The sequence below is a fragment of the Podarcis pityusensis genome (assembly GCF_964106645.2).
Source record: "Podarcis pityusensis genome assembly, chromosome: 10".
Taxonomy (NCBI): domain Eukaryota; kingdom Metazoa; phylum Chordata; class Lepidosauria; order Squamata; family Lacertidae; genus Podarcis; species Podarcis pityusensis.
The window spans coordinates 72771651-72797498 of record NC_138035.1 but is presented as its reverse complement, the minus strand read 5'-3'; the positions used below and the strand labels follow the sequence as shown (position 1 = coordinate 72797498).

Genomic DNA, 25848 nt, shown 5'->3' with positions numbered 1-25848 from the left:
ACCATGAAGTTTGCACCAAGACAGACTAGGGGGCTGAGGTCAGCAGGTTCAGATGAACCAGGGTGAGAGGCAGGAGAATGAGAGGGGTTGAGTGGGTAGGTGTGATGGAAGAAGGCGTGTGCAGTACAATCAGTATGCAATTATGGCATTGATATTGTTACATAGCACTTTATGAGATGTTGCTAGCATGTTACTCACTAGCACACACCTTGTAGCATTTATATGAAATCCCAGTTTGCATATTGTAATGGATTGTATGTTTGGGGGGGGTCATGGGTTGGGTTGTTTTTACCATTTTAATGTTTTTTATATCCTGTAACCCCCTTTGGTACTGTCTAGTAAAATGTTGATAAATACAAAATAACTCCACCTTTCTGGTTCCCCCCTCCAACCCCTTTAGTGGTCCCCTAAAGACTTTTTATTCTGCTAAATGTTTTAATATGCACTTTATCTGATGTTAAAACAACTGAACGCCATTTTGTAAACATTTTTATTGCAAAACTGCCTTTGAGAAATTGCCCTAAAATGTTGGGATAGAAATAAAGAAGTACGATCAGTAACCATGAAATGTAATATATGTAGTAGATTTAAGGACAGAGTTTGAGAGGCCATCAACTAATACCCCAATGGCACACTGATGCGCATTTGATCCTAATGCGCAGGAAGTTTCTATACAGAAGCCAGTCACTGCTGTAGTAGTTACATATTCACTTACCTTGCAAAGCAGGAATTGTATTTGCCATTCCTTCACTTGGAAAAACACATATAAGCTGCCTTCCCTTCAAGATAAAAAACATGAGACAGAATGAACTCAGACACACAGATGAGTCCCTAAAGGGTAACACACACAGGGAGATCATAAAAATAGCACACCTTTCAAGTACACCTTTATTATAAAAAGGAGTAGAAAATGGGTTTGTTTTTTGTTTCTTTGCATTGTAAATAATGGCAGTTATAAAAACCAAAGCAATTGGAACTAGTTGCTTTATAACAAAGTGTGGCCTAAGCAGCCAATATGCAGCAATTAATTCTCAGTACAAAAAGGTCAGAGAGCTAGTAAAATGAAGCTGCCCTTGACAGAAGGGGACACAGTATATTTCATCTACAGCTTCTACTTTTCAACATTAAAATGAAAGTAATCTCTGTCTAGTTGCCAAGAACTATGGACTTTTCCATCTTCTTTCCACCACCAACTCTGTTGCTTTTAACTGTCAGCCTTCTTGCATCTAAAAATGGTTTAGGTTAAGTATCAAGGTCTGTTTGACACAAGAATGCCCTACAGCTCTTCAAAAAGCTAAATAGCTTAAGGTGGAATCCAGCACCCCACAAATTGACTTCACCTTCTTCCCCCTCACTGCAGCCCCCGCCCCCATGCACACAGCCCAATCCATGCATTCTCAGAACAGATTATGGGGGTACTGCAGTGAGTTTGAGAAGGTGAAGTCCCACAGTGCAAGCAGACGTTCATCTTGTTCATGGATATAATCCACAGTTTGAACATATGTGGGAGTTGCTGGGATGAAACCTGGAGATCCACACAGTACCTTTAAATTCCTTGATACATACAAGGCGAATGAAGCAGTATCTGCCTTGTATCCCCTTCCTCATGTACAGCGCACATGAGGCCTTGTTATGCGAGGCAGGGAAGAGGTGAATATCAGAGCCAGGAGAGGAATGGACCGGCTCATCTCCTGCACATGGAAAACTGTAAAAGGTGCAATGCATCTCCTCTGGTTTCTACCTAGCAGCCTTAGGGGCCTGAGATACAAATAAAGCATATTTAAAATTAGGTAAGTTCAGATATGCACCTTCCAAGATGTGCTCTTGTTTAGAAGGTGTCCTACCACAGCAGCTTTCCTGGACTAGGAGTGAGTGCAGTCCATGCAGTCTGTGCCAACAAACCTTCTACCCACCCTGCAACACCATTATTGCTAGAACATACAAATGGCACAAGGAGCAAGCGACTCGAGCATCAACATGGAATGCAACAGATCCTCACTATACAGACAAGTTGTGTTTGAACACAAAGGGGAGATAATAGAAAACAGTCTTCTGTTCTTACACCACCTGTCTGCAAAAGAAAATACATATTATGCACATAGTGCCAGGTTCTGCAGTGATGGGGCTCCTCCATCTTGGATAGCTACAGGCACAGCTTTTAACGCTGCAACAATGAGAGGACAAACACACCTGCTCAAGTTCTCTCTGCTGGCTGCCTTCTGAAGATCAGGAACCCCAATTCAAACACTGGAGGAATCTTAAAACCCTAACCAAGCCAGACACCTCCACCAGTTTCCTCTCCCACGATAAAAAAAGCCCTGAGAATAAGACTTCAGCCTGGGTGCACATTGACTAATGCAATCACACACTTCAGGTTTAAACTGGATGTTTATCATGCTTCACGGCACTTTTGCTTCCTGCACCCACACAAGTGGTTTGAGCAGTTCATTACAGGAAAGGTGTTCGTCAAATAAGGTACTGGTATAATGTTCAACTAACTGCTTTACGTATAACTGCATTACTCCAAGCCAAAGGGTTATTATTGGGGAGGGCCAATTGATAAGCTAAAGAGGCACAGAGGCAGGGGCAACTCTGTGCGCCAGCTGCAAAGCTAGGGGTAAATGGGTATATGGCCAGAAGCAGGCGTTTAAATGGTTCCGTTTTCTCCTCTGCCTGCAGAATCCTCTTCTGTGAACTCGGTGTCCCAAATAGAGGCTTGGGGACCATCCCACTCCCACTCCTCTAAGCCTAGAAGTGACACCATGGCTGAGAGTGATCTGGTCTGGACTCCTAGGCAAATTACCCAAGATCTGCCCTTCTTTACCCCACCCTCAAGGCTCTGGAAGCTGGCTGCCCTAGATGTCCGTTACATCTTTCTGAGCAGCAGTGCCCCCAAATGCCTGCAAACTGGGTTTAGGGGTTTCTTTTCTTCTCAAATATTAAAAAAGGAGAGAGAGAAAAAATCCAGTGACAATTAGTGTAGTGGCAAACACTTCAACACGAAAAGGAACTTAAGCAACTGAAGTGCTGTAAAGGCTACTCATTGTGTCTTGCACCACTGATCCTAATAAAAACAACCTTCCATTTCAAAGTGCATCAAGAGACTATCCTTTTTTCCAGCCTTAGCAGCCACCACTCACTACAACCAGATTTACAGCCTAGTAGAAAATTTAGCGCTAAACCTTCAGAAAGCTTTTTCTCCTCTTGGGTATTGGAATCAAAATTACTTATTTTCTCACACACAGAAAGTGAATGCAAGCTAACCTGTTAAATGATCAAAAAATATTTTAGTACAGCTTGACATCTTAAAGGTATTGGCTAGCAGCAACTGTGCAAGTTTAGAATTAATAGTGCCACAGTCAGCAAGAGGCTGTTTTTCCATATGCAGTCAGTCTCCAATTATTCTCCCCCCTTCCTGCCATAGACTGTGCAACAGAAATGACTGTTCAAAATGTGGCACTTGTTAAAAGGGTGTACTGTGCTTGAAGAGAACCATGCGTGTGCTTGAAGTGTCCATTTCCATCTCTCAAGATTTTGAAGTTGCACACCTGTCCATTACATTCTCTCCCCATCTTACCCACCCATCCCCATATTTTCACACATTGCACATACGTATACTCCATCCTTGTGGCGAACTACCAACAGATGCAAGTGCCTGTGTGCCACAGCAAACCATCAAGCAGGACTACTTTAAGTAAACTAGTGTTGATCTTCTTCCAGTTCATTCTTATTTCTGTTTAGCAAGGCAAGGTGACAGAGGAAGTTCTCAGCACCACTGGGTGTCTGCTGGCTCCAGAAAAATCTCTGCCTGCATTTCCCAAGTCTTCCCAGCTGCATGACAGTTTACAAGAGTAGTGGTGTTCTCTCCCCTGCTGGCTGCTCTTTTTGGAAAAAGTCCTTGATCTGAGATAGCTTGCTATGAATTCTTTCTTTCAAGGGAGGGACGTGGTGACTTGGATCTAGGATGTTAGTTATCCTGCGCTCTCTTTCACGCCTCCATATCAGGTAGGGATGTGGTGGAAAAGGGGCTTCGCGTTTCTCTCTGCGCAGCTGTATCGTTATTCCTCCAATGGCCAGCATTGCCCAGACGGCCAAGAGTATGATGTCTGCAAGATGAAGAAACCAATAGGTAAGTCTTGACTGAAGTGGGATCTCTTCCTTCTCTTTTAGTAAGCCAGCCCAAGACCTCATTTACTTATCCAGGCCAGTTTTCCTTTACAGTTTCTAAAACCTACACCTGTTTTTTGAAATCCCTCTTCACATCTACTTTCCCCCACAAAGGCCTTGGAACTGCTACTCTGCCCCACACCCTCGAGCAATTTAAGATGTTCCATAAAAGTGTGAAAAGGAAGACCAGTATGCTGCCGAGTCTTGTCTGAAGGGACAAGGTATGCAGTATTCATCTCCAACAAAACACATGCACCTCTCTCCTTCCCCTTAGGCCAAGACCCAGAAGCTTGGGAAAGAGCAGCATAGTCATTCATGCGTTTGGAACATCCAATGCAGCACAAAGCTAAGTGTATCTGCAACGGCACTCTTCAGGCACAATTCTTTTCTGTCCTCTACTTTAAGCTTTTTGGAAGCATTCATGGTTGCTACTAACTTCTCTTCTGAGGTTCTCAGTTGCAAGCCTCCAATCAAGGAACTCACTCATCTGAAGACACACTTACCGTTACGCTGAAAGGGCACACTGGTGAAAGCTCTTTTGAAGTTTTCATCTAGAATCCTCCGGAGCAGGTCGATGCTAATGTAAGAGAGACTTGTGTACAAGTAACACGCTGTAGCCAAGACTATGGTGTAGGACCCTATGATGCCACATGTCAAGATGTTCAGCTAAAGAGAAAGAACAGACTGTGAATGGCTTTGAAAAGAGGCTGGCCACTATCTATGAAGGCAGAAGATTGCAAAGCACCATCTAGACAGCTACAAATTCCCTATCCCCAAATTAGTGCTTTGTAGGGTTTTTTTGAGCATGGCTTTCATAAGGGAAAACTACTGTAGGTTCCACTGTAGCTCATGAAGGCATACAGAACAAAAAGTTGAATTGCTTAGAAATGCAGTTAAGCAGAGGCAAAATGTAGCCAGGCTGAGCCAATGCAATTCACCAAGGATGGGTCATTATTAACAGAAACTGTCCTTCTACTGTAAGGTATACCTGGAGCAGCGAACAATTACAGTAATAAAAAATTAAACATAAAACAAAGTGGGGCTGTGGGAATTGTGTGCGTGGGTGGGGGAAAGAAAACATAATGAAACAGGAATTCATATATCAAAAGCTTGCCTCCGGCAGTTTGTCTCCCTGGATATGTAACATATGCATAACAGAATGTAAATGAGAGGGAGTAAGCAAGCACTAGGGACGCGGGTGGCGCTGTGGGTTAAACCACAAAGCCTAGGACTTGCCAATCAGAAGGTTGGCAGTTTGAATCCCCGCGAAGGGGTGAGCTCCCGTTGCTCGGTCCCTGCTCCTGCCAACCTAGCAGTCTGAAAGCACGTCAAAGTGCAAGTAGATAAATAGGTACCGCTCCAGCGGGAAGGTAAATGGCGTTTCCGTGTGCTTGTTCTGGTTCGCCAGAAGCGGCTTAGTCATGCTGGCCACATGACCTGTGGCTCCCTCAGCCAATAAGGTGAGATGAGCGCCGCAACCCCAGAGTTGGTCACGACTGGACCTAATGGTCAGGGGTCCCTTTACCTTTACAAGCAAGCACTGGTTTTTCACAACTATGTCCAAAAGGGGAAAAGTTTAGTTACAGCATTCTGTCCACCATCACTCCAAAATGTACAAGAACAGAAGCTGAAACAATTACACTTTAAAAAATCAAATAAGGTACTTACAACTCTGGGGTATCCAACAAAAAGTATTGGGACTATCAAGGCAATGCAACAGAAGGTCACCCAGAATACTGCATCATCTTGGAAAACTTTATAGTCTCCTGTGAAGGTCAAGTCAAGTCAAATCATTTTATTATAGTCAATGACCAGTATCAAGACAAAAACACCAATTACAAAATTTAAAAGCTCAAAACAAGATACACCTTAAAAAAAGCAGATCTGGGTGGTCATTTATCTGTCAGAAAGGAAACCCTTCTGACCTAGAAGTGTGTGAAGGCATCAGATGAATGTGAGTTAAATGCAATTCCAGGTGGCATTCAAAGTCATTTATCAATGTTCAAAACCGTGCCCACATAGGGAAGTATCTTGCAATAGGCACCTGGAGGCCAATATCCCCAGTCCATTATTTTGAGAGAAGTAATTGCATTTAAAGGGATGACTGAGGAGCAAACTCATTGCCAAGTGTTGGCTCCAATACTTTCCTCAAAGTGGATTCTTGTTAAAACATTTGCTGAATTATATCTGAACTCCTATTAGACAACCAACACAAGATTTGCCATGTTTAGAAAAATAATATATAAAATATGACCATTCTTACACAACTCTATTGTAAATAATACAGAATACTTTAGAGTGTAGCTTATTTTTATGTAGCAGTTCTTCCTCTATGACATTAGTATACAGGATAGTTTTGATGTAAGCCACCTTGGGAAGGTTTTGCCCTGAAAGGTAGAACATACATTTTTGAAAAGGATAGAAATTAAATTGGCAACACTCTGTTTTAATACAATATTTTTGCTCTCAGAAGTGCAACTGGTAGCGCCCTTCTCTTCAGCAAAAGACAGCAAGAGTAATCACAACACAAAACTTCATAAAGTAACAAAGAATATTCACATTTCATAGGAATCATAACTATGTGACATACCTATTGGAGTGAAGAAAACTGTAGAGGCGACAAGGAAGCCCAGCACAAGCCCCACAATCAACATACAGAGGATCACAAAGCCAAATCGCCACCAGTAAGCGACCAAGAGGAGACCTCCAAGAACTCCAGCTACTGCAGTAAGACCAAGATTGACTGGGATGACCAAGGAAGGAGAAGAAGAGGGGAAAGTGAGGCTTGTTTCTCCAACATCACCCACGCCTGTGCAAATGCACTTTGATTTTTAAAAAATCCATGCCAACACATTCCCAGAAAGTTAGCTATGCCGGTTTGTTGTAACAAACAAGGAGTGTTAGAGAATGGTAGAAAGACTAACATTAATTATGGTATTCATTTTTGTGGACTAGCGTCTGGGGTCCTAAAAGACTTTGTTCTCCTAATCAAGATGACTCCTGCTGCATGTTGGACTCCTCCATACTGGTTTAAAAAGAAAAGGGAAATTAAAGGGTTGCTGATTAACCATGTTGCCCAAGTAACATTTTGAGTAACCACAGCAGTGCAGGATCATTCATGGGAAATCAGCAGCTACACAGCACTAGAAATAAGAATAGCAGAAATAGTAATAGTAACAGTAGTAGTAGTAGTAATGGTGGTGGTGTTTATTTATATCCTGTCTTTTTCCCTGACAGGGACTCAAGGCTGCTTCCAGATAAAACAAGAACAGCTAAACAATTATGAATGTAACATGTAGTTTTAGCTACTTATTACATGACTACCTGTGGTCCTCTCATTAATCAAGAAATAAAATAAATATAAATTTTTCAAGGCAACAATGGGATTTACATTTGCCTGAATTTTTCAACTGGCTATATGAGATTGTCAAATAGGATTCTGAAGCTACTAGCATAAAAAATTATCAGCCTCTATAAAGAACTGTGCATCTGTTACGCTAACACAATTCATTTGGTATCATTCTGCTACAAAAAATGGAAATAAATCTGGGTTGTATCTTTCTGCATAGTTTATTACACTTTATCTTCTTTCCAGGATTTATTTTTGTTTCGCTCATCATGGCAAAGGGTAAAAAGTTATGCAACATACTGAATCTTACCGAAGCAAAGAAAATAGTAACTTAACCATCTATTTGGTTTTGAGTGTCAGCAGCCACCGCCCACATACTTTCACACATATCTTCACAGCAAGAGCCTTTGGTTAGAACCTTTGGGTTTTTTTAAAGTGAGAGTCAAAATATTCAGGAAACTGAGTTCTGAACTTGAACACGCCAGGCTGTTTCTAGAGGGAAATGGAACTGAAGTATACACACAGCCATGGCTTATGGACTCAAACTTCTGCAGCTCAAACCTTTAACTGAAAGAAATGCTGACAGATTTATAGATGTAATGTGGACTTTGCTTTCTCCTAGCACAAATATTAGTACCAGATTAAGGAAAAAACAAAAGTCATTTCTGTTGATTCTAATCCATCCTTAAATCTTAGCCATGCACTGTACTGCACCTTTCAGTATTACTTGAAAAGTCTTCTTTAGTCACTGTTCAGTAATTCAGGAGTGAGATGCAACTGTTAATCGCACCAGAAAGGTACACAGCATCAAGCTGGCCAGCGGATATTAACAAGAGCACCTATGTTCTAATGCTGGTCTTCAAACAAACATTCCCAAGGTATTAATAAATCCATACTTGTCTCTGCTTACCATCATAACTGAGAGCAGATGTTCTCGAAATGGTTATGAAGAAAAAGAATGCCGTAAAGATGAAGCCCATGAAGAATAAATCTAAGAGGGGAAATTAATATATTTTTAAAAACAGTATTTTCCGGGTTTTGAATGAGAAGGGTCTATTTGGATTTAAAAGAGTTCTACAAGTTCACCACCCCACAACCTGGGCATGTAACCTTTACTGCCATGACACCTATATATGTACAGGGACTCAAAAACTGATAAAGCCCACTGTCATGTCCTTGAATAAGCCAGTGACACTTTTTGAGACAACGGAACTAGCAAGAGCCATTCTGCAACACCAATGTATTCCTGCAGCTATGTGATTTCACCTTTTTTTCAAGGCAACAATCCCGACACACACACACACACACACACACACACACACTGGGTTGTAACTGACCATTTGATCATTCCTGATGCAGAGACACTGCAGAATTGCCTACCATAAAAGAGGCTACCTGTAACTTCCAGCTCTGGGATGGCCTTTGACCAAATCACCACAGATTAGTGACATGGTACTCATACAGTAACACGGGGTGTATATAATTCTCTTTCAGTCTTTCTAAAATGGGAGGGGAGGTCTTCCTTTTCAGGTGCAACTAAAGCCACAATTGCACAGTGGCTTAAATTCAAGCCAGGAATGCAAATTAAGAGTTCTTGCATTCTTCTTACTTTTACCAACAGCTTGAACTTTCCCATGCCCCTGACATACAATACCAGGGCCAGGGGAAGGGAATGTGGTTAGCCCAAAACAGCCTGATGAGCCAACCTCAGATACCTGGCTATAAGAATTAAGTATGCTTTCTATTATAATTGGGGAAGCGAATAAGCGGTGCCTCTGCAAAAATAAAGACACTGCTCTCTATTTTTGTAATAATAATGCTGATAATTATTATTATTATTATTATTATTATTATTATTATTATTATTTACTTGTACCCTGCCCATCTGAATGGGTTGCCCCAGCCACTCAGGACAGCTTCCAACAAAATATAAAAAACAACACATCGTAATGGAGCTCATCAATTAAACTAACCTGCAGGGATCAGAACTGGCAAAATGCAATTGTGCTGGGAACCAAGACTTTGTAAGACATACACTCTCTCCTTAACCAGTACCTGTTTTCCAGAATCTGTGTCCATGAAAACAGATGAAGAGGCCAAGGACAGCAAGCACGGTGAAAAATATTTTGGTGGAGAGTCTCTCTACAGAAGAAAAGAACATTTCATGATATGCCATTAAACAGGGGCAACGGTGTGCAACTTTCATCCAAGGAATGACCACCATGTCCCCTTATGTACATTGAGTTGGGAGGATGATATAGATACATTCCAATGACTTACTAAGAGAGGAACAGTTATCCACCGAGCCAGAAAGGCTACACATGTATGTATGAGCAGGCACATAGGCAGCAGAGGTATTCCACAGTGGATCCTTTACTATGACATTGTAGATCACTCCTTGTCCAGGAAGCGAGGAGAAGTACAAGTCAGTTTTGTCTTGGTTCACTAAGGTCATCATCTGTGGAGGACATATAAAGAGTAAGGGAACAAAAGAGATGGGTTATGTACACATGCCTTACTTTTCCCACACCTCAAGTTTTAGAGACAAGTTGTGTGTTGCCTCTTAGCCCTCTGAATTATTGAAATAAGGATAACCCACTATTTGACTGAAGCGTCTCCTAAGGCAGTTGACATACTGGAAGCCATATAAAAACAACAAAACGCAAAAAGATTCTAGCACAATAACTATATGAAATATCATTAAAGCAAGTCACCGCAAACATGGACTACAAAAGGCTTCAAGAAATCTTCATTCAAAACGGACTAAAGAAATTAGCACAGTCCCACCACGGGATCTGCAGAGCACCACTCATTCATACACTGAAACTGCACAACTTACTTTAGTGCCATGCCTTCTGATGCTTTGCACTTCAGACATCTTTCTCATGTGGCTCACAAACGATGCTTCAGACAAGTCATTCTCTGGCAAGAAATACTGATAGACTTCATAAGATAGTCGCCACCTAGAGCTACTGCCCAAATCACACAATGGTGGGTTTGTACCTCTGGAAAATTGCAGGGGAGAATATTTATTTGAACTTGTTAGGCTCATTTTCACAGTTCGCTTTGAGGCTAGAGTTTGTAGTGCCAATAGCTACTTCCCTCCCATACATTGCAGAACGGTTTAATATATCTTATTGTGATCCACAGGCAAAAAGCCTAGCTCCAAAGTTACAAATCACAGTAAATAACCGGGAAATTCTGTTTCACAAAATGTTAAGCTGGAGCCTCTTCCTTCCCATCTACTGCAGATCCATTATTAAAGAGGCTTGGAGTGGTGGGTCATTACCCAATCTCAAGAGGACTGCAAAGTTGCTACTTCTACCATTAAAAAAACAAAAAACCTGACTGCTGATAAAAGATGTATTTTAATTTTGGGGTATTTATGTCAGCTTGTTAATTTAGCAGAATTAATATACCACTTAATCATCTATAACCTCTCAACGGTTTAGTGAGGTTGTAAATTTGTTATTTTAAAATGTTGATAAAATCTAATTATAAAAGCAAGTTAACCTAAAGAATTATCAAAATATAAGTGAAAACAGGTGCTATTAAAAATATACACAATAAAATTACATGTCTGGGTAGGCCTACTTAAATAAACAAAAGCAAGCCTACCCAGAATTGTTATCTTATTATGTATATGACTGAACATATAATTACTTCAATTACCATTTTCTGCCATTGCCTTTGCATTTATTTGCAAGTCTAAGGGTTAGAAGTCTACATTCTTCCTTACCCCCACCTCTTCTGACTACAAGAACCGGCCTTGGTTTGCCCCAATATGTCTGAAGGATAAAAAAAAAATCATAGATTGCATACTGCCAGTCCTCTGGACAAAAATGGCTAGTCTAGCTCTGAAAACCACCTTAATTCCTTCCTTTCAGGCTGCAGAAAGCAGGTATGCCTTAAGATTATGATGCAGACTCACCGAAAACAACTTTGTTCGGAAGTCTAGAAACACAATAACCCATATAGTCACCATCTAAGAGGAAGATACATACCTCACATATCCTAGATTTGCTGGGGCAAATTTAATGTGTGTCTCAGCCAAGTTATATTCTAAATAAATATTGGGGTCAATTTCCAAGTTAAATTCCATGTTGCAGCCTCCAGGGATTGGATCTAAACAGAAAGAGTCAAATGACTTCAATAAAAAGGAGGAACACATTTTCAATCAGCTGTTAAAGTAAGATACTGTGTCTTATGTTCACTGCTTTTGTGAATAGGCTCCTGTTGCATGAAGCGTTGTTACTCAGCCGGTGCAATCATAATGGCAGCAAAAAAATGGTTTGCAACTCAAGAACCAGCTTCATGAACATGTGATCTCTCTGCTCCCACCCCAGACCATGGGTCTGCATTACGGATCTGCCAGGCCAAGCCATGGTTCCTTCAAAAGTGAAGGAAAACCATGACTTGAAGTGGGATTGCACTAAAAAACTGGTTCCTAGAGGGAGTCCAAAGTGACATAAGGTAGAAAGTGTGGCGTTCTCAAAGTCTGCTGGAGGTTCCTGAGATGCTGAGGGGAGTGAATTAAATAGCTACAGGCCAGGAAAATTAAAAGCTCAGATAAAATTGGATGAAGAAATACAATGGAGGAGGATTTTTTAACGGGATGAAAAGAGAGCAAGACATGACGTTTTGCATTTCTGCTTGATTTCCCAAACCTTCACTCTCCTCTATGCAGGGAGATTGGAAGGCACAAAATTTGTATTACACACAGGAGCTCAAAGAGAACGCCACACATCATTTTGACCCTGACTGCAGAAAAAATAAGATGGCTTACCTCTTTCAGCATAAGAGAAAGAAACAGCTGTGCTCAACACCTGGTCAGCACCCACAGCTTGCAAGTACCACGTACACACTGTCTGCTGAGGCCGAAGGATAGAAACCAGTCCTTGGTCTGTCCCAGCCCCAGAGTTGTTGCTGGAAGGTTTCTAAGAAGCAAAGAGATTGATGAATACCTCTAAAAGCTGCAATGTGCTAAATTTATTTTTGTGCACGCTCTCATAAATTGCAGGGTGCTGGAGTAATGTCCAACTGCCCATTTTGAGAGCAATCACTAAATCCAATTGTCAGCTACTGAATCTTTGACAAGAGCCCCTAGACAAACAGGGATGTTGGGCTTTCTGCAGATGCAGCAACAGGGAATTGAAGGGCATTAGAGTTCATGAGATCCCACTGAACCTACCTATCCACGCTCCGTCCACACAATGTGTCCATTATTCCACTTGATGCTGGGTATTCCAGATGCAAGTGAACCAAGTATTAGATCAGTGACTAGGCCTGGGCGATATATAAATATATCACCCAGGATGGGTATGAGGGGCAGACCATCATGACAGCTTCACTCAGCAGTATATCGCTGGTGAAACCGCCACCACTCCTGAGTCCTTCTGCTACCGGCGCCCAGCATGCCAAGGGAAAAACAAGCTCCAGCCAGGCACTGGAGACAGAGGGACTCAGGAGCGGTTTCACCAGCAATGTTCTGCTGAGTGAAGGCATCGTGGGGGTCTACCCCTCATACCACCACAGAGGGAGAAGCAATCTGCATTGCTTGTTCCTCCCTCCGCTTCTTAAAATTGCTTGGCGGGGTGGGGGCTCCGTTAGAGTGCTCCCCCTCCCCAGCAGAGAGAGCCCTAATTGTGTTCCTGCTTGCTTGAGAGCGGGATCAGGATCACGGCTGCTCAGCTGGGGAATGCGAAGCCCAGGCTCCCCAGCTGAGAGATTGCCCCCCTGCCCCTGCTTGTTACACCCCAGGAGAAAAAGAGACAGCACGCCTGCACAGACGAAGGCAGCCAAACGCACAGAGCCTGGCAAGCTCCATGCACTTGGGTATTGCTGCCTGGTCTGTCTTCGGGAAGGGGTGGCCTGCTGGCTTGCCCAGCCCCAGCTCAGCTGGAGGCAGGAGCTTTTCCGCCCCCCAGCTGAGCAGCAGGCTGGGGCCAGCTGCATTGGCCCCAGCCCGCGAGGCGCTGAGTCAAAGCACCTCAGCTCCCACAGCGAGAGCTGTGGCAGTTTCACCCTGTGCCTCACTGGCTGGGGCCAATTCAGCTTCTTTCAACATCACGGTTCATCACCAAACCACGATGCTTGGCCGCTGATACACCGTGATGTTGAAAACCCCACATCGCCCAGTCCTGACAGTGACTGAAACATCACAAGGGCTAATAAGCAGTAATTCAGATACCTTATCAAAGGAAATAGTCACATTCTTGTGGTGGGTGTGGATCTGAAAGATAATGACAGTCACATTGCTGTCAATATTCCTCAACACTGCTTCAGCTGGAATGGTTTCGTTCAGCAACACATTCTTAAATTTTCCCAAAGAAAGCTCCAAGAGAGGGCCTGCAGTAAAAGGGGGAAAGCAAGTGATACTCGTTAGTTGACTTGAGTAGATGAAGACACACAGCTAACTAGCAGCCTACAAGAATGGAGGTGAAGTCGACTGGTCAAATATTGTCAAGAGTTGCTTGAACTGTCTTTGTTTAAATGGTTGCCTCCCTTTTCCACTGGGTCACTGGTCATGCTAACTACTTTTTCATCAGCCCTCCAGAAGTCTGGGTCACAAGGTGCCACCTATTCTCTAGAACAGGCACCCCCAAACTTAGCCCTCCAGCTGTTTGGGGACTACAATTCCCATCATCCCTGACCACTGGTCCTGTTAGCCAGGGATGATGGGAGTTGTAGTCCCAAAACAGCTGGAGGGTCGAGTTTGGGGGTGCCTGCTCTAGAAACTCTAGTGGGCCAGACTTTGGAGAGGTCAGTGAGCCTTCTAGTTCCAACTTCTTCCTTCTGAAATAAGCCACATGCCAAGCCCACACTGGTTATTGTGTTACAACTGCATGCAATTCTAATGTGGCCAGAGTGGAGGAACCATGCTTCATGACAAAATAACACAAGCAACCATTATATTAACACAAGACACAACTGCTGCACCACTGCATTCCCTGAGTCAAGGGATGATCACTCTGTAAAGCTTCTCAGAAGGCTTGGAGTTTTCTGCAAGGCCATCAATTGGTAAATACAAGAACTTTCTTTGCTACTGTTATTAATCACCGTTAATTGACATTTTTAGCCAAAATTCAACTGACAGTGGAGCATGTTTTTGACCAGTCAAGAGCTAGCCCTATCTTAACCCAGATACGCCAGCAGTCAAGAGCCTTTGTTTGCTAGAGTCAGAGCTATTTAACTGGCCTCAGCCATTTTTCCCTCATAAGAAACAAAGTGGGATATGGGTGGGAGAATTTTGGTGAAAATTTTAGGGGTTTTCGGGAGATTACCTTAATAACGTTTACAAGGTGGCTGAGAGGTGTGGGTGTTCTCTTAACACTTAAAAAAATTACTTGTGTTGCTTTTTCTACAGGGCTCCACAATCTCGCTGGCCAGCACACTTCCTGAAGCACTCATGAGGGAAAGTCATGAAATGAATGTCCTCAGCTGGGAACACCATTAACTGCATCAGTCGGGGAGGCCAAAGAAAAAGGAGCGTCTGCACTAAGTAGGATTGGTTGGATGTAGCCTGTTATTATAACCAAAGTATCTTACCCCAAAAGATCTGCACAAACCAGTTTATCTGACTGCATTATTCTCATTTATTTCTAATTGCCTAATCATATGGACCTAAATTACATTATGCTGTAAGGACCTTTAATAAAATCTTAGAATTGTAGAGTTAGAAAGAACCCTGAGGGTCATCTAGTCCAACTCCCTGCAATGCTGGAAGCTCAAGCATCCATGCCAGATGGCCGTCCAACCTCTGCTTATAAACCCCCAAGGAAGGAGAGTCCACTACCTCCCAAGTGAGAGCGTTCCACAATTGAACGGCTCTTACTGTCAGAAAGTTTTTTCTGAAGTTTAGTTGGAATCTCCTTTCTTGTAACTTGACGCCATTGGTTCACATCCTGTCTTCCAGAGCAGGAGAAAAGGGGCCTGAATAAAAGTGGTCGCTTGTGAGTAGAACACACGCAAGTTGAGGGATGCCTGCACTCTCAAGGTCCATTAGCAGTTCCTCCATTAGACCAGGGTTAGCCAACATTGTGCACTCCAGATTTTGTTGGACTAACTCCCACCATCCTTCACCACTGGCCATGTTTACAGGGGCTGATAGGAACTGGAGCCCAAGAACATCTGGAGGAGACACCATTATCTACCTCTTCATTGGGGCTTTCGTCACTGATGGTCAAATGTCTTTTCTCAGCTCCACTCCCATCTCCAACCTTTCAGCCCTTACAACATGCCACAAAACCAAGCAATAATGATTTTTAAAGATGTTGGGATATTACTGTTTGATGTACTAGCATTTTTGTAGTTAAGACTTTAAGGGAAAAAAATATTTGCATTAATTACATAAAGAATTAACTGAAGGCAGCCCTGTTTAGGGAAGTTTTTCATGTTTGAAGTTTTATTCTGTGTAGAATATTCCTGCATTATGAATGGTCCATGTCACCTTTAAGAAAAAGAGGTAGGATTAGGCCAGGCATGGCCAAACTTGGTCCTCCAGCTGCTTTGGGACTACAACTCCCATCATCCCTAGCTAACAGTGGTCAGGGATGATTGAAATTGTAGTCCCAAAACAGCTGGAGGGCCAAGTTTGGCCATGCCTGGATTAGGTCAACCTTCCATATTCCTGGATCAAGTGACTTTTCTTGTTTAAGTTCTCAAAGTTCTTAACCTAGCTCAAGGCTGTCATCTGAACTAGCCAGATGTTTAACTGATAATCAATCACAGCCAGTCAATCCTTTGAAAAAACTTGAGAGCCATCTTGTCCAAAACCGGCAACTACTGTATTTTTCGCTCTTTAGACGCACTTTTCGCCCTCCAAAAATTAAGGGGAAATGTCTGTGTGTTTTATGGAGCAAATGCAGGCTCCATGGTTTCGGGGATAGCCATTGAAGCCAGGAGAGCAAGAGGGATCGGTGCACACTGATCCCTCTTGCTCTCCTGGCTTTGCTTTATTGGAGAGGTGCTGCGCAGCTTTCCCTCTCTGCACAGTGCCCCTTCAGCGAAGTGAGAGGAGAAATGGAAGGGGCTCCGTTTCTCCTGCCACTTTGCTGAAGGGGTGCTGAGCAGAGAGGGAGAGATTATTTTTTTCTTGTTCTCCCCCTCTAAAGCTAGGTGCGTCTTATGGTCCGGTGCGTCCTATAGAGCGAAAAATACAGTAGACATTCTGTTTTGGCCACTGTAACCTTGGTTTAAGGAGCATTTTGGTGCCTAGATTATATAGCTGAGTTTCTAACACTGCCAACCTCAATATAAAACATGGGATATGCAAACATTGTACAGTCCGCGACATGGAGAACGCAGAACATCTCCCATTTATGTTACTTTTCCAAGGTTCTTCTTTTCACACTTCCTGCTTTGGTCTGGTTGTGTGCAACAAGTGCAGGAAGCTCTGTTGTGGGTTTGTCCTGTGGCTCTTAGGTTGACCTAGACCTGCACAGCGTGCACCCCCTTATCAGGCTCCACCCATGGATTGTGCACCCGCTTCTATCTGGCCATTTCAGGAAGGTGGCAAAAGAAAGAAAGAAAGAAAGAGAACAGGAGGTTCTCCATCCAGTGAAAACAATTTTTGTATGGCCACATTACAATGGTTGGTCATATTTCTTTAGCTACATACACCTCACAATAGACTCAAGGCAACTTACAAACATAAACTTAAAAAATTATCTAAAAGACAATAAAGACAATTTCATACTCTAAAACCAAGTCAGGTAAAACAGAATTCTGCTCTTTGCAGACTAAAGCAAGTTAATTTCTATTTCAATTTGGAACTGCACAATTTTAAACATACAGACTATGTTAAAGGGATCTTTTCTCTTCCTCCCCACCAGTTTAACCCTGCTCTTCTGAAACCTTTGAGATCTGAGGCATTTATAATTCTTTCTGAGAAGTACAAAGCAGTCCTTAGCTTCAAAGAGTTTATGATGCCTTAAGGTGATGTTATGTAAGCACTAAATACCGCAAGAGCAATCTTCTGCCTATCTCTCTTCAAAGGATAGATGCTGTAGAGAACAAATTAATCATTACTTTCCCAGCACACTCATCACAAGCACATGACAAAGCTTTCAAAATAGGTGTGAAGGAATATTGCAGCACATAAAATGTGAGTGTAGGTCATGAGCTGCATTCATGCATTGGTACAACGCTGGTATCTCTCTCCTCCATAATAATTACAATTTTATCCTTCCACACCTCTCTTTTGAGCAATTTAACAGGCTGGTTGAGCGTATTCATTTGCCTATTGTCATGTCTCAGCCAAAAGGGCTGTGCATTTTGCACAAATCAAGAGGCATTTGGATATTAGTCACCTTTCCTCACCCCCTACTTTGATCAACTGCTTTGGCAACAGACCACAATTTCTGTATTCATGAATGTATACCCCCCCCCTTCCATATTGAAAATAGCTATCTATAATCCTGGTAATGAGCATGTGAGGTTCTGTTGTTGGCATCTGTCTGTCTTGGGAGACAATGGGGGAGTGCGCCTTTCACTGTCTTATGCTAGATGGGGATGTTTGGAAAACACGTTTTCTTGAAGATCTACTAAAGCAAAAGCGGAGCTTTATTTTCATTTAGTGAGACGCTTATTCCAGCCCTTTATCACTTTTTGCTTTGCCTTCACTGTGGTTAAGAAAGGTGGCTGGTGGCCTTCAATCACTATTTGATTCCAATAGCAGATTCACATACAGTGGTACCTTGGGTTACAAATTTAATTCGTTCCGGAGGTCCGTTCTTAACCCGAAACCATTCTTAACCTGAGGCGCACTTTCGCTAACGGGGCTTCCCACTGCAGCTGCGCTACCGGCGTGCAATTTCCATTCTCATCCTGGGGCAAAGTTCTTAACCCGAAGTAACTACTTCCAGGTTAGCGGAGTTTGTAACCCAAAGCATTTGTAACCCAAGGTACCACTGTATTAGAAAGAAGAGTTCAGAAAAGAAGTGAAAGCTGTTAATGGGAAGGATGTCAGTCATAAAGATGAACGTATTACTGAAGATGCTCTTTTAATTTCAAACTGCTCCAGTAACTGGCAAAACAGGATGTTTCAAAGAATGGCAAAAATATATTTCAAGATTTATCTGGCAGGCAGGGAAATTGAGGATAAAACATAAATTTTTGATAAATGCTAAAGGAAGAAGTGGATTTTCCCTGCCAGATTTAAGACTATATTATGAGGCATCCTGTCTTTATTGGTTAAAGGCGTGGTTAACATTAAAAATGTGCAAATTTTGGATTTAGAAGGACATGATAATAGATTTGGCTGGCATGCATATTTGTAGTATGGAAAAACTGAAATACATAAAGGTTTCATGAATCTTGTCGTTAGGAAAAACTTATATAAAGTGTGGGATAAATACAAAAACTTGCTGGAAAGGAAAACACCATTATGGCTGTCACACATAGAAACCATAATGGTGAAAAAAAAGAAATATGAGTGATGAATGGGTAACATATAGAGATTTGCTAACAGAAGGGGAAGGGAAGATCAAATTAAACAGGTTTGAAGAAATAGCAGAAATATTAACGAGTTGGTTACAATATTATCAACTTAAGAAGTTATTTAAGTTGGGCAAATATAGTGGCTTTACAAACCAAACCTCTCAGCTAGAAAAGGACCTGCTAGAGAAGAATCAAACAGTAATGTCTGAAATGCTATTAGAATGGCAAGCGAAAGACGAACAGGTGAAATCATCAATGATACACTAGGCAATGGATATAGGACTTAAGAGTGAAATGGCAGCATGGGAAAGATTATGGAATGTGGATTTGAAATTTACAGCGTGCTCTGCTATAAAAGAAAATTACACGAAAATGATGTATATATGGTATCTGACTCCTACTAAATTAGCAAAAATGTATGTCAGAATCAGATACCTGATGGAAATGTAAAGAGGAGGGGTACCTTTTTCCATATGTGGTGGTCAGGCAAGGCAGCAAAAGCTTTCTGGGGAATGATTAATAATGAATTGGGGAAAAATGTTGAAGATAACTTTAGTTAAAAAAACCCAGAAGCTTTTCTTTTAGGTATAATTGGTGGAGAGGTACCCAAAGAACAGAGGAAGAGATTATGTATGCTACAGCTGTCTGATTGATTTATGCCAAGAGATGGAAAGAAGAAAGTGTTCCAATGAAGGAAGAACGGCAATTAAAACTGATGGAATATGCAGAAATGGCAAAACTAACCAGAAGAATAAAAAACCAAGAAGAGAGACTTTTAAAAACAGAATAGGGAAAATTTATTGATTATTGGAAGATGTATTGTAAACAACCTAAAACATTAGCAGGATTGACATAAATACCTGCAGTAAGAAATAATGAAAAGGGAATACAAAGGGGAAATTAGTAAAAAGTTTTGAACGGGATATGCAGTAGCAAAAGATATAAAACAGGTAACCACAGAAAGGAGGGGAGGGAAGTTGAGGGAAATGCAGATTGATTATGTAAAGATTTTGCTTTTTTGTTAAAATATTTGTAAAATGAGAAATAAAATTAAAAGAAAAAAGAAGTGAAAGCTTGCATCATCGCTATGTCTTATTTTATTTTATTTTATTTTATTTTAGTATTACTTGAACCTTATCCAAGCCATGTGATTCTGAGGGTTGCTGTCTGAGATCAAGGGCAGTTGTAAATTCATTGAATTTATCAGCTCTCCTTAGTGCATAAGGAAACTGCTGGATTGGCAAGCATAGTCTGGAATGAGAGCCACTTCCTTGGTGCCTGCCTTTTCGAAGTCTCTTGTACACAGGAAATGCCCTACTTTGGGCTTGAACTGTGCTGGTTTTTCAGAGAACAGCTACTTTATACAGCAGTTTCACGCTGCTTTAAAAGAGAGAGAGAGATAAATACTTTATCCAGAGTCCCTGTCCTTAAATCATGAGATGTTAAACAAACCAGAGTTTCTTTGCTAAAGTTCTGGGCTACCAACAGTAACAGTTGCTTATAACCTATTTGAGTGTGAAACATTTTTAATTTTGTTAAAGTTGACAACTGAATCTTGCTCATTAAAATGGCATGAATCTTGGCATGACACATATTTGAAAAACAGCACCACAGAACTCTGTGTGTGAGACCTTTAGTGAACCAAATGATGATTTGTAGATCCTCTTCCTGTTTGAAGGTGGATAACAACACGTAACACTTGTACATAGCTCTTCATGTGAAAACATGCAGTGAGGAATGTATTTCACAGAAATGTGATAATGAAAACTAAAAGGCACTTTGAGGAATAGAGTGTTGGTAAGGGGCAATATTCGAGCAGGAAGATTACCACAGCCAAGGAGCCATTTTCACATTCAAGAAGAGTGACCGACAGGATTTCGTACCAAAGAAAGGATTCTTCTTTTCTGTATTGCACCACTACCCAAAGTCAAAGGACAAACTAGTGCAAACACTTGTGCAAGGCATGACAGAAAAAGTACTTAGTTTACTTCAGGGACTGAAAAGCACACTGATCTTATACACAAAATATAATCCCAAGGGAAGCTAGGCAATGCAAAACCCCACTGCAAATAATGAGATTTATTCAGAGTCACACAAGTACACAATTACTCTTAAGATCCATTCGTTCTAATGAGCCAGATGCATACCTAACTGATTGGGGATGGTGCTCATTATGTTTCAACAAGACAAGATATTTTCTATAACTAACATAACAAGAGATACTATTGAACTTGGCCTCAAATGACTTCGTACCAATTGCACTGTCCAAATAAAGCACCATTCTGTTAGTAAAGACTACTTCGTTCCACATTCTCTGCTTTTCTACTTGACAAGGGTTTTCAAAGATTCACAACACTTGAAGGCAAGGAAAACCCTTTACAGTGTGGCTGTCACATTTTTTTCAGTTGCTCCATATGCTTTTGTTGATTAATCTGTGAACAGCCTATATAACCCATGTGCTCTGAGCAAGGCATAATTCTGATTAGATTGTTTTGGAACGTACCATTTGTGAAAACTGCTGATCAATACACTGCGTATCATATTTGAGTGACTGTAGGGCAGTTCAAAAGCACGTCAAGTGCAAGTAGGTAAATAGGTACCGCTCCGGCAGTAAGGTAAACGGCGTTTCCGTGCACTGCTCTGGTTCGCCAGAAGTGGCTTAGTCATGCTGGCCACATGACCTGGAAGGGAGGAGGTTGGGGGCAAACTAGAATGAGTTGAGCTCCTATTGCTCTGTCCCAGCTCCTGCCAACCTAGCAGTTCGAAAGCACACCAGCGCAAGTAGATAAATGGGTACCGCTGCGATGGGAAGGTAAATGGCGTTTCTGTGTGCTCTGGCTTCCGTCACTGTGTCCCGTTGTGCCAGAAGCAGTTTGGTCATGCTGACACATGACCCGGAAAGCTGTCTGCGGACAAACACTGGCTTCTTCGGGCTGAAGCGAGATGATTGCCGCAACCCCAGTTGCCTTTGACTGGACTTAACCGTCCAGGAGTACTTTTACCTTATCAGTTGTATGTGCCTGCCTAAAGTTAAGGTAGTAGCATAAAATGGGCAGCTTTGCTGCTTTTGCCATCTTAGGTCAAGAATGAGATGGCATTACACAAGTCAAAAGAGAGACTTAAACATAAAGAAATAATTTGCTTTAAAATACCAATACAGCACATAGTTCAACTGTGGAATTTGCTCTCACCAGAAGTAATGATGGCCACCAAATTGGATGGCTTTAAAGGAGGATTATAAAACCTCATAGAGGATAAGGCTATAATCTACCTCCACTGTCTGAATACCATTTGCTCAGAATCACAAGTGGGGAGAGAGCTGTTGCACTCAGGACTTCTTTTCAAGCATCCCATAAGCATCTGGCTGGATACTGAGAACAAAATGCTGGACTAGATGGGCAACTGGCTTGATCCAGCAGGGCTTTTCTCATGTTCTTATTTTTTAGACTCTGGTTTTGTTTTGGTTTTTTGGAATTGGAAAACAAATGAGTCTCTCCAATGTGCATTCCTTTTATTTGTCATCAAGACAGCTCTGGAGAGGTGTTAAGATAGAAAACCTATCCTTCCTGGTGTAACCAGTGGCTCAGCAATCAGACATGGTTCCAAAATTCTATGAACTGCAACAGAGACTAAGCTGCTTCTGGCGAAACCAGAGCAGCGCATGGAAACGCTGTTTACCTTCCCGCCAGAGTGGTACCTATTCATCTACTTGCACTTGACGTGTTTTTGAACTGACGTGTACTTGATGTGTTTTTGAACTGCTAGGTGGGCAGGAGCTGGAACCAAACAATGGGGGCTCACCCCGTCATGGAGATTTGAACTGCCGACCTTCCGCCTTCTGAAGTCAAAGGAAAAGCAGTTTAGCTTACCAGCTGTGTACAGTATTGCAAAATACCATGGCCCTAGAATAGTCACATTCTTCAAGCTGTAAGAATGCTCCTTGCTTCTAATATTAATTAAGTTGTTCTTCTGTAGACCATTATCAAAGCTCATGCAATATTGCAGCAAGAACTCTGACAAACCAGTGAGAGCTGCAAAACTAGTTTGAGCATTTACATATAATGTAATTGCGTCCAATGACACATTTGCTGCTGTTCCTTCTGCATTATCCACAGCAGAACTTTGTCTCAGCAATAAAAGACATGCTTGTTCATCAGCTCAGGGAACCAAGAACGCTGCACAGATGCCAAGGCACATGACTCAAACTATGAAGACACATGACCAGTTCTTTTAAAGCCTACAATTCCCATGACTGTTTTGCTTCCATTGGAAGACAGCTGACATGGGAAATACAGGCAACTAATGCCTATATTCCCATTGCCAGCCAAAAACAAGGAAGCCCCCTCCCTGGCCCGCCTTTGCCACTTCCTTGAGTCTTTATGTCTGGCTGGAATGGGTCCTTGGACTCCAATAACTCCTTCCGCTTGCCTGGATCTCGGCTAGAGGGAGGTGTATTTGTGAGTGTGGAGAAGCCTGCCTGCTGTACCAAGGTAAAATTTACAGCCATTTATCTGCTCACTTTTGCCTCTGTCGCCTTCCACCAGTGGTATGGGGTTCCTGGAAGGGCATGCAGCCCTGAAGCCAAAAAGGGGTTTTCCACCCTGGCAGTATATGAGTTACAGTTTCTTCATACATGACATTTTAAGGTTTACATCTTAGGGTGTGTGTATATGTGTGTGTGTATATATATATATATAAATATATATATATATACGCTCCCTCCAAAAGTTTAATGTGACAAACACACATGCGACAGTGAACCATATAAAGGAGCCAGGTTGAGAGGACACCTGGTGGCAAACTCAGGTTTGTTGTTGCACAATGTGCAAAACAGAACACAGTACCGATTAGATAAAGCAACTCTCCTTGCACCCCTGGGGGGGGGAGGGCGGGGGAAATTTCCCTTTGCTTTAGCTGAATTAAGTAAACACAATCAACATAGTTTTCATACAGAGCCCCGAAAACCCAATCCATAAACAACAGCATCAGTCCAAGGCGCACACAGCCCTTCCTGGCTTCCACACTAAGATCCCTTTGGAAGGAAAGCAGCTTTAAGCCACGAGCCCTCCAGCCAAGATCCAGCCGGCCCCAAACTACGTGAACTTCGGGCGTGCAACAGGCATGGGGAATGGGGGGGGGCACCGTTTCCCAGAAACGAAGCCATACAGTATGTGGCCGCATCTTTAACTTGTCTGGTCAGTGAGCAAATCCAGATAAAGTGGGTACAGGATTCTTAGGTAAGTATCAGCCTTTGTGGCCTTACCTGCCGCGGCGTCCTCTGCACCTTCGTACCTGTAGAAGCACCCGAGCACCAGAAACAGCGCCAGGAGCCCCATGGTGCCTGCCGCCTCTCCGCGCGCGAGACACGGGATCGCATGCACACGAGCCGGGGGGGGAGGGGGGCGCGGCGCAGGCGGGCTCTACCCCGGGCAGCAAGCGCGGAGTCGCATCCCGGCTCCCCGGCGCGCCTCCCTCGTCCTGCAACGCGCCGCGAGGCCGAAACCCTCCGGCTGCGCAAGAGGCCAGCAGGCGCTCACTTCCGGGGCGGGAGCCCTGCTCTCCCCGCCCGCCTCCCTTCTCCGCGGGGCGGGCGGCAGAGACAACGACACCCCCCCCCCCGTCCGGCGGAGTTTGCTTGGCCAAGGGGCCCGTGCAGCCGCGCAGGTTGCAGCAACCCTCCTTCCCTCAAAGGGCAGCCCGCTCGCTTTGTTTGCATCTGTCGCCGCGCCTGGGATTGCCGCCGCCGCCGCCTCACCCAAAATGTCAAATGCTTGGAAATTCGGCTCACCTTAAAAAAATTGAAAACGATTGCCTGCTTCAAGAGCGTGGAGGGGAATAACTAATCCGCAAGCAACTGGGGTGGGAAGGGGGAAATGCAGCCTTGCATGATGGAAAGAAAATCTCTTGGCAAGGGACGCAGGAGCAGGCGAGACTAGGGGGACTTCTCCGAAGGGGCTACTATATAGAAAAGCAAGGGAGGGGGGGCAGAAGGAGCTGGGGCCTGGGGGGCATGGGCGTAGCCATGGAGGGGGGGCAGCCAAAGTGGTTGGGGTTTTTTCAGGCGACCTGCCCCCTCTTGGCTACACCCATGTTGGAGGGGGCCACCCTCCCTCAAAGTGCCATTCAAATGGTGTATGTGCGCCAAGTCTTGCGATCGATTATGCTGGGTGGGGCTTACCCCCTGAGCTGATGTGCAGGTTTAGGGGCCCTGAAAGAGGCTGGTGGTTACTCATTAGAGTCGCCATCTTTTTCAGCACAAACACACGTTTTAAGTGTGTTTTAAGTGCATTATATAAATGTGACACTAGATGGTGTGGGTGAGCTAATGAAAAATTCCACATATATTTTTAAATGTTTTTTAATAAAAGCATTTTCACAGCGTTTTATATATGTATGTAGATTCAGCCCTGTTTGCTCAGTTATTTCGGAGTCGAATGAGGTTTTCTCCATAGTAATAGCCCTGTCAGATACAGGTTTCTCAGAAGTAAATCTTGCAGGGATCAGTGATTCTTCCTAGCAAGTACGTACAGAAAGAATTAGTCTTGTGCGTTTTTTCTTGAAATACATTTTTTGTGTGCGCTTTTAACAGTTGCATGATTTGCAAAAATTCAACAGGTGCAGAATCTCATGCTCTACCAAATGAGCTATACAGAGGTTGGCAGCATCCTTTTCACAGCCTTTCATAATACATCACCACTGATTTCAACAGAACTTCCTGAGAAATTGGAAATGTCAGAAACTGCCTTACGCTAAGTCAGACCATTGGTCCAGCTAGCTCAATGTTGCCAACACTGACTGCAAGTTTCAGGCAGAGTCCAGGGATTAGAGCTGGGACCTTTTGCATGTAAACCATCTTCTCTACCACCAAGTTATGGTGCTGTGTGCAGCCCTGT

At 42.9% G+C, this 25848-nt stretch overlaps 1 protein-coding gene across 1 annotated transcript; it reads right to left on the bottom strand.

Annotated features, from left to right (window-relative positions):
- Positions 1-473: 473 nt before the first annotated feature.
- On the bottom strand, positions 474-24417 carry TM7SF3 (transmembrane 7 superfamily member 3). The gene is made up of 12 exons (XM_081023697.1): positions 24219-24417; positions 13707-13864; positions 12303-12453; positions 11521-11641; positions 10356-10521; positions 9797-9974; positions 9572-9658; positions 8427-8507; positions 6758-6910; positions 5836-5933; positions 4671-4833; positions 474-4106 (listed from the first exon to the last, which is right to left on the bottom strand). Exons 1-12 carry the CDS (start codon positions 24289-24291, stop codon positions 3844-3846), a joined length of 1692 nt encoding a protein of 563 aa, XP_080879823.1. The 5' UTR covers positions 24292-24417; the 3' UTR covers positions 474-3843.
- Positions 24418-25848: the final 1431 nt, after the last annotated feature.

Bases quoted from the DNA above. Each gene is read 5' to 3' on its own strand.
- TM7SF3 (XM_081023697.1), bottom strand. From the start codon at position 24,291: ATGGGGCTCCTGGCGCTGTTTCTGGTGCTCGGGTGCTTCTACAGGTAC. The intron at 9,975-10,355 runs GTAAGTTGTGCA...TGTCCTCCACAG, and splicing joins TCAGAAGGCATGGCACTAAA to ATGATGACCTTAGTGAACCA. The intron at 8,508-9,571 runs GTACTGGTTAAG...TTCCCCTCTTAG, and splicing joins ACACAGATTCTGGAAAACAG to ATTTATTCTTCATGGGCTTC.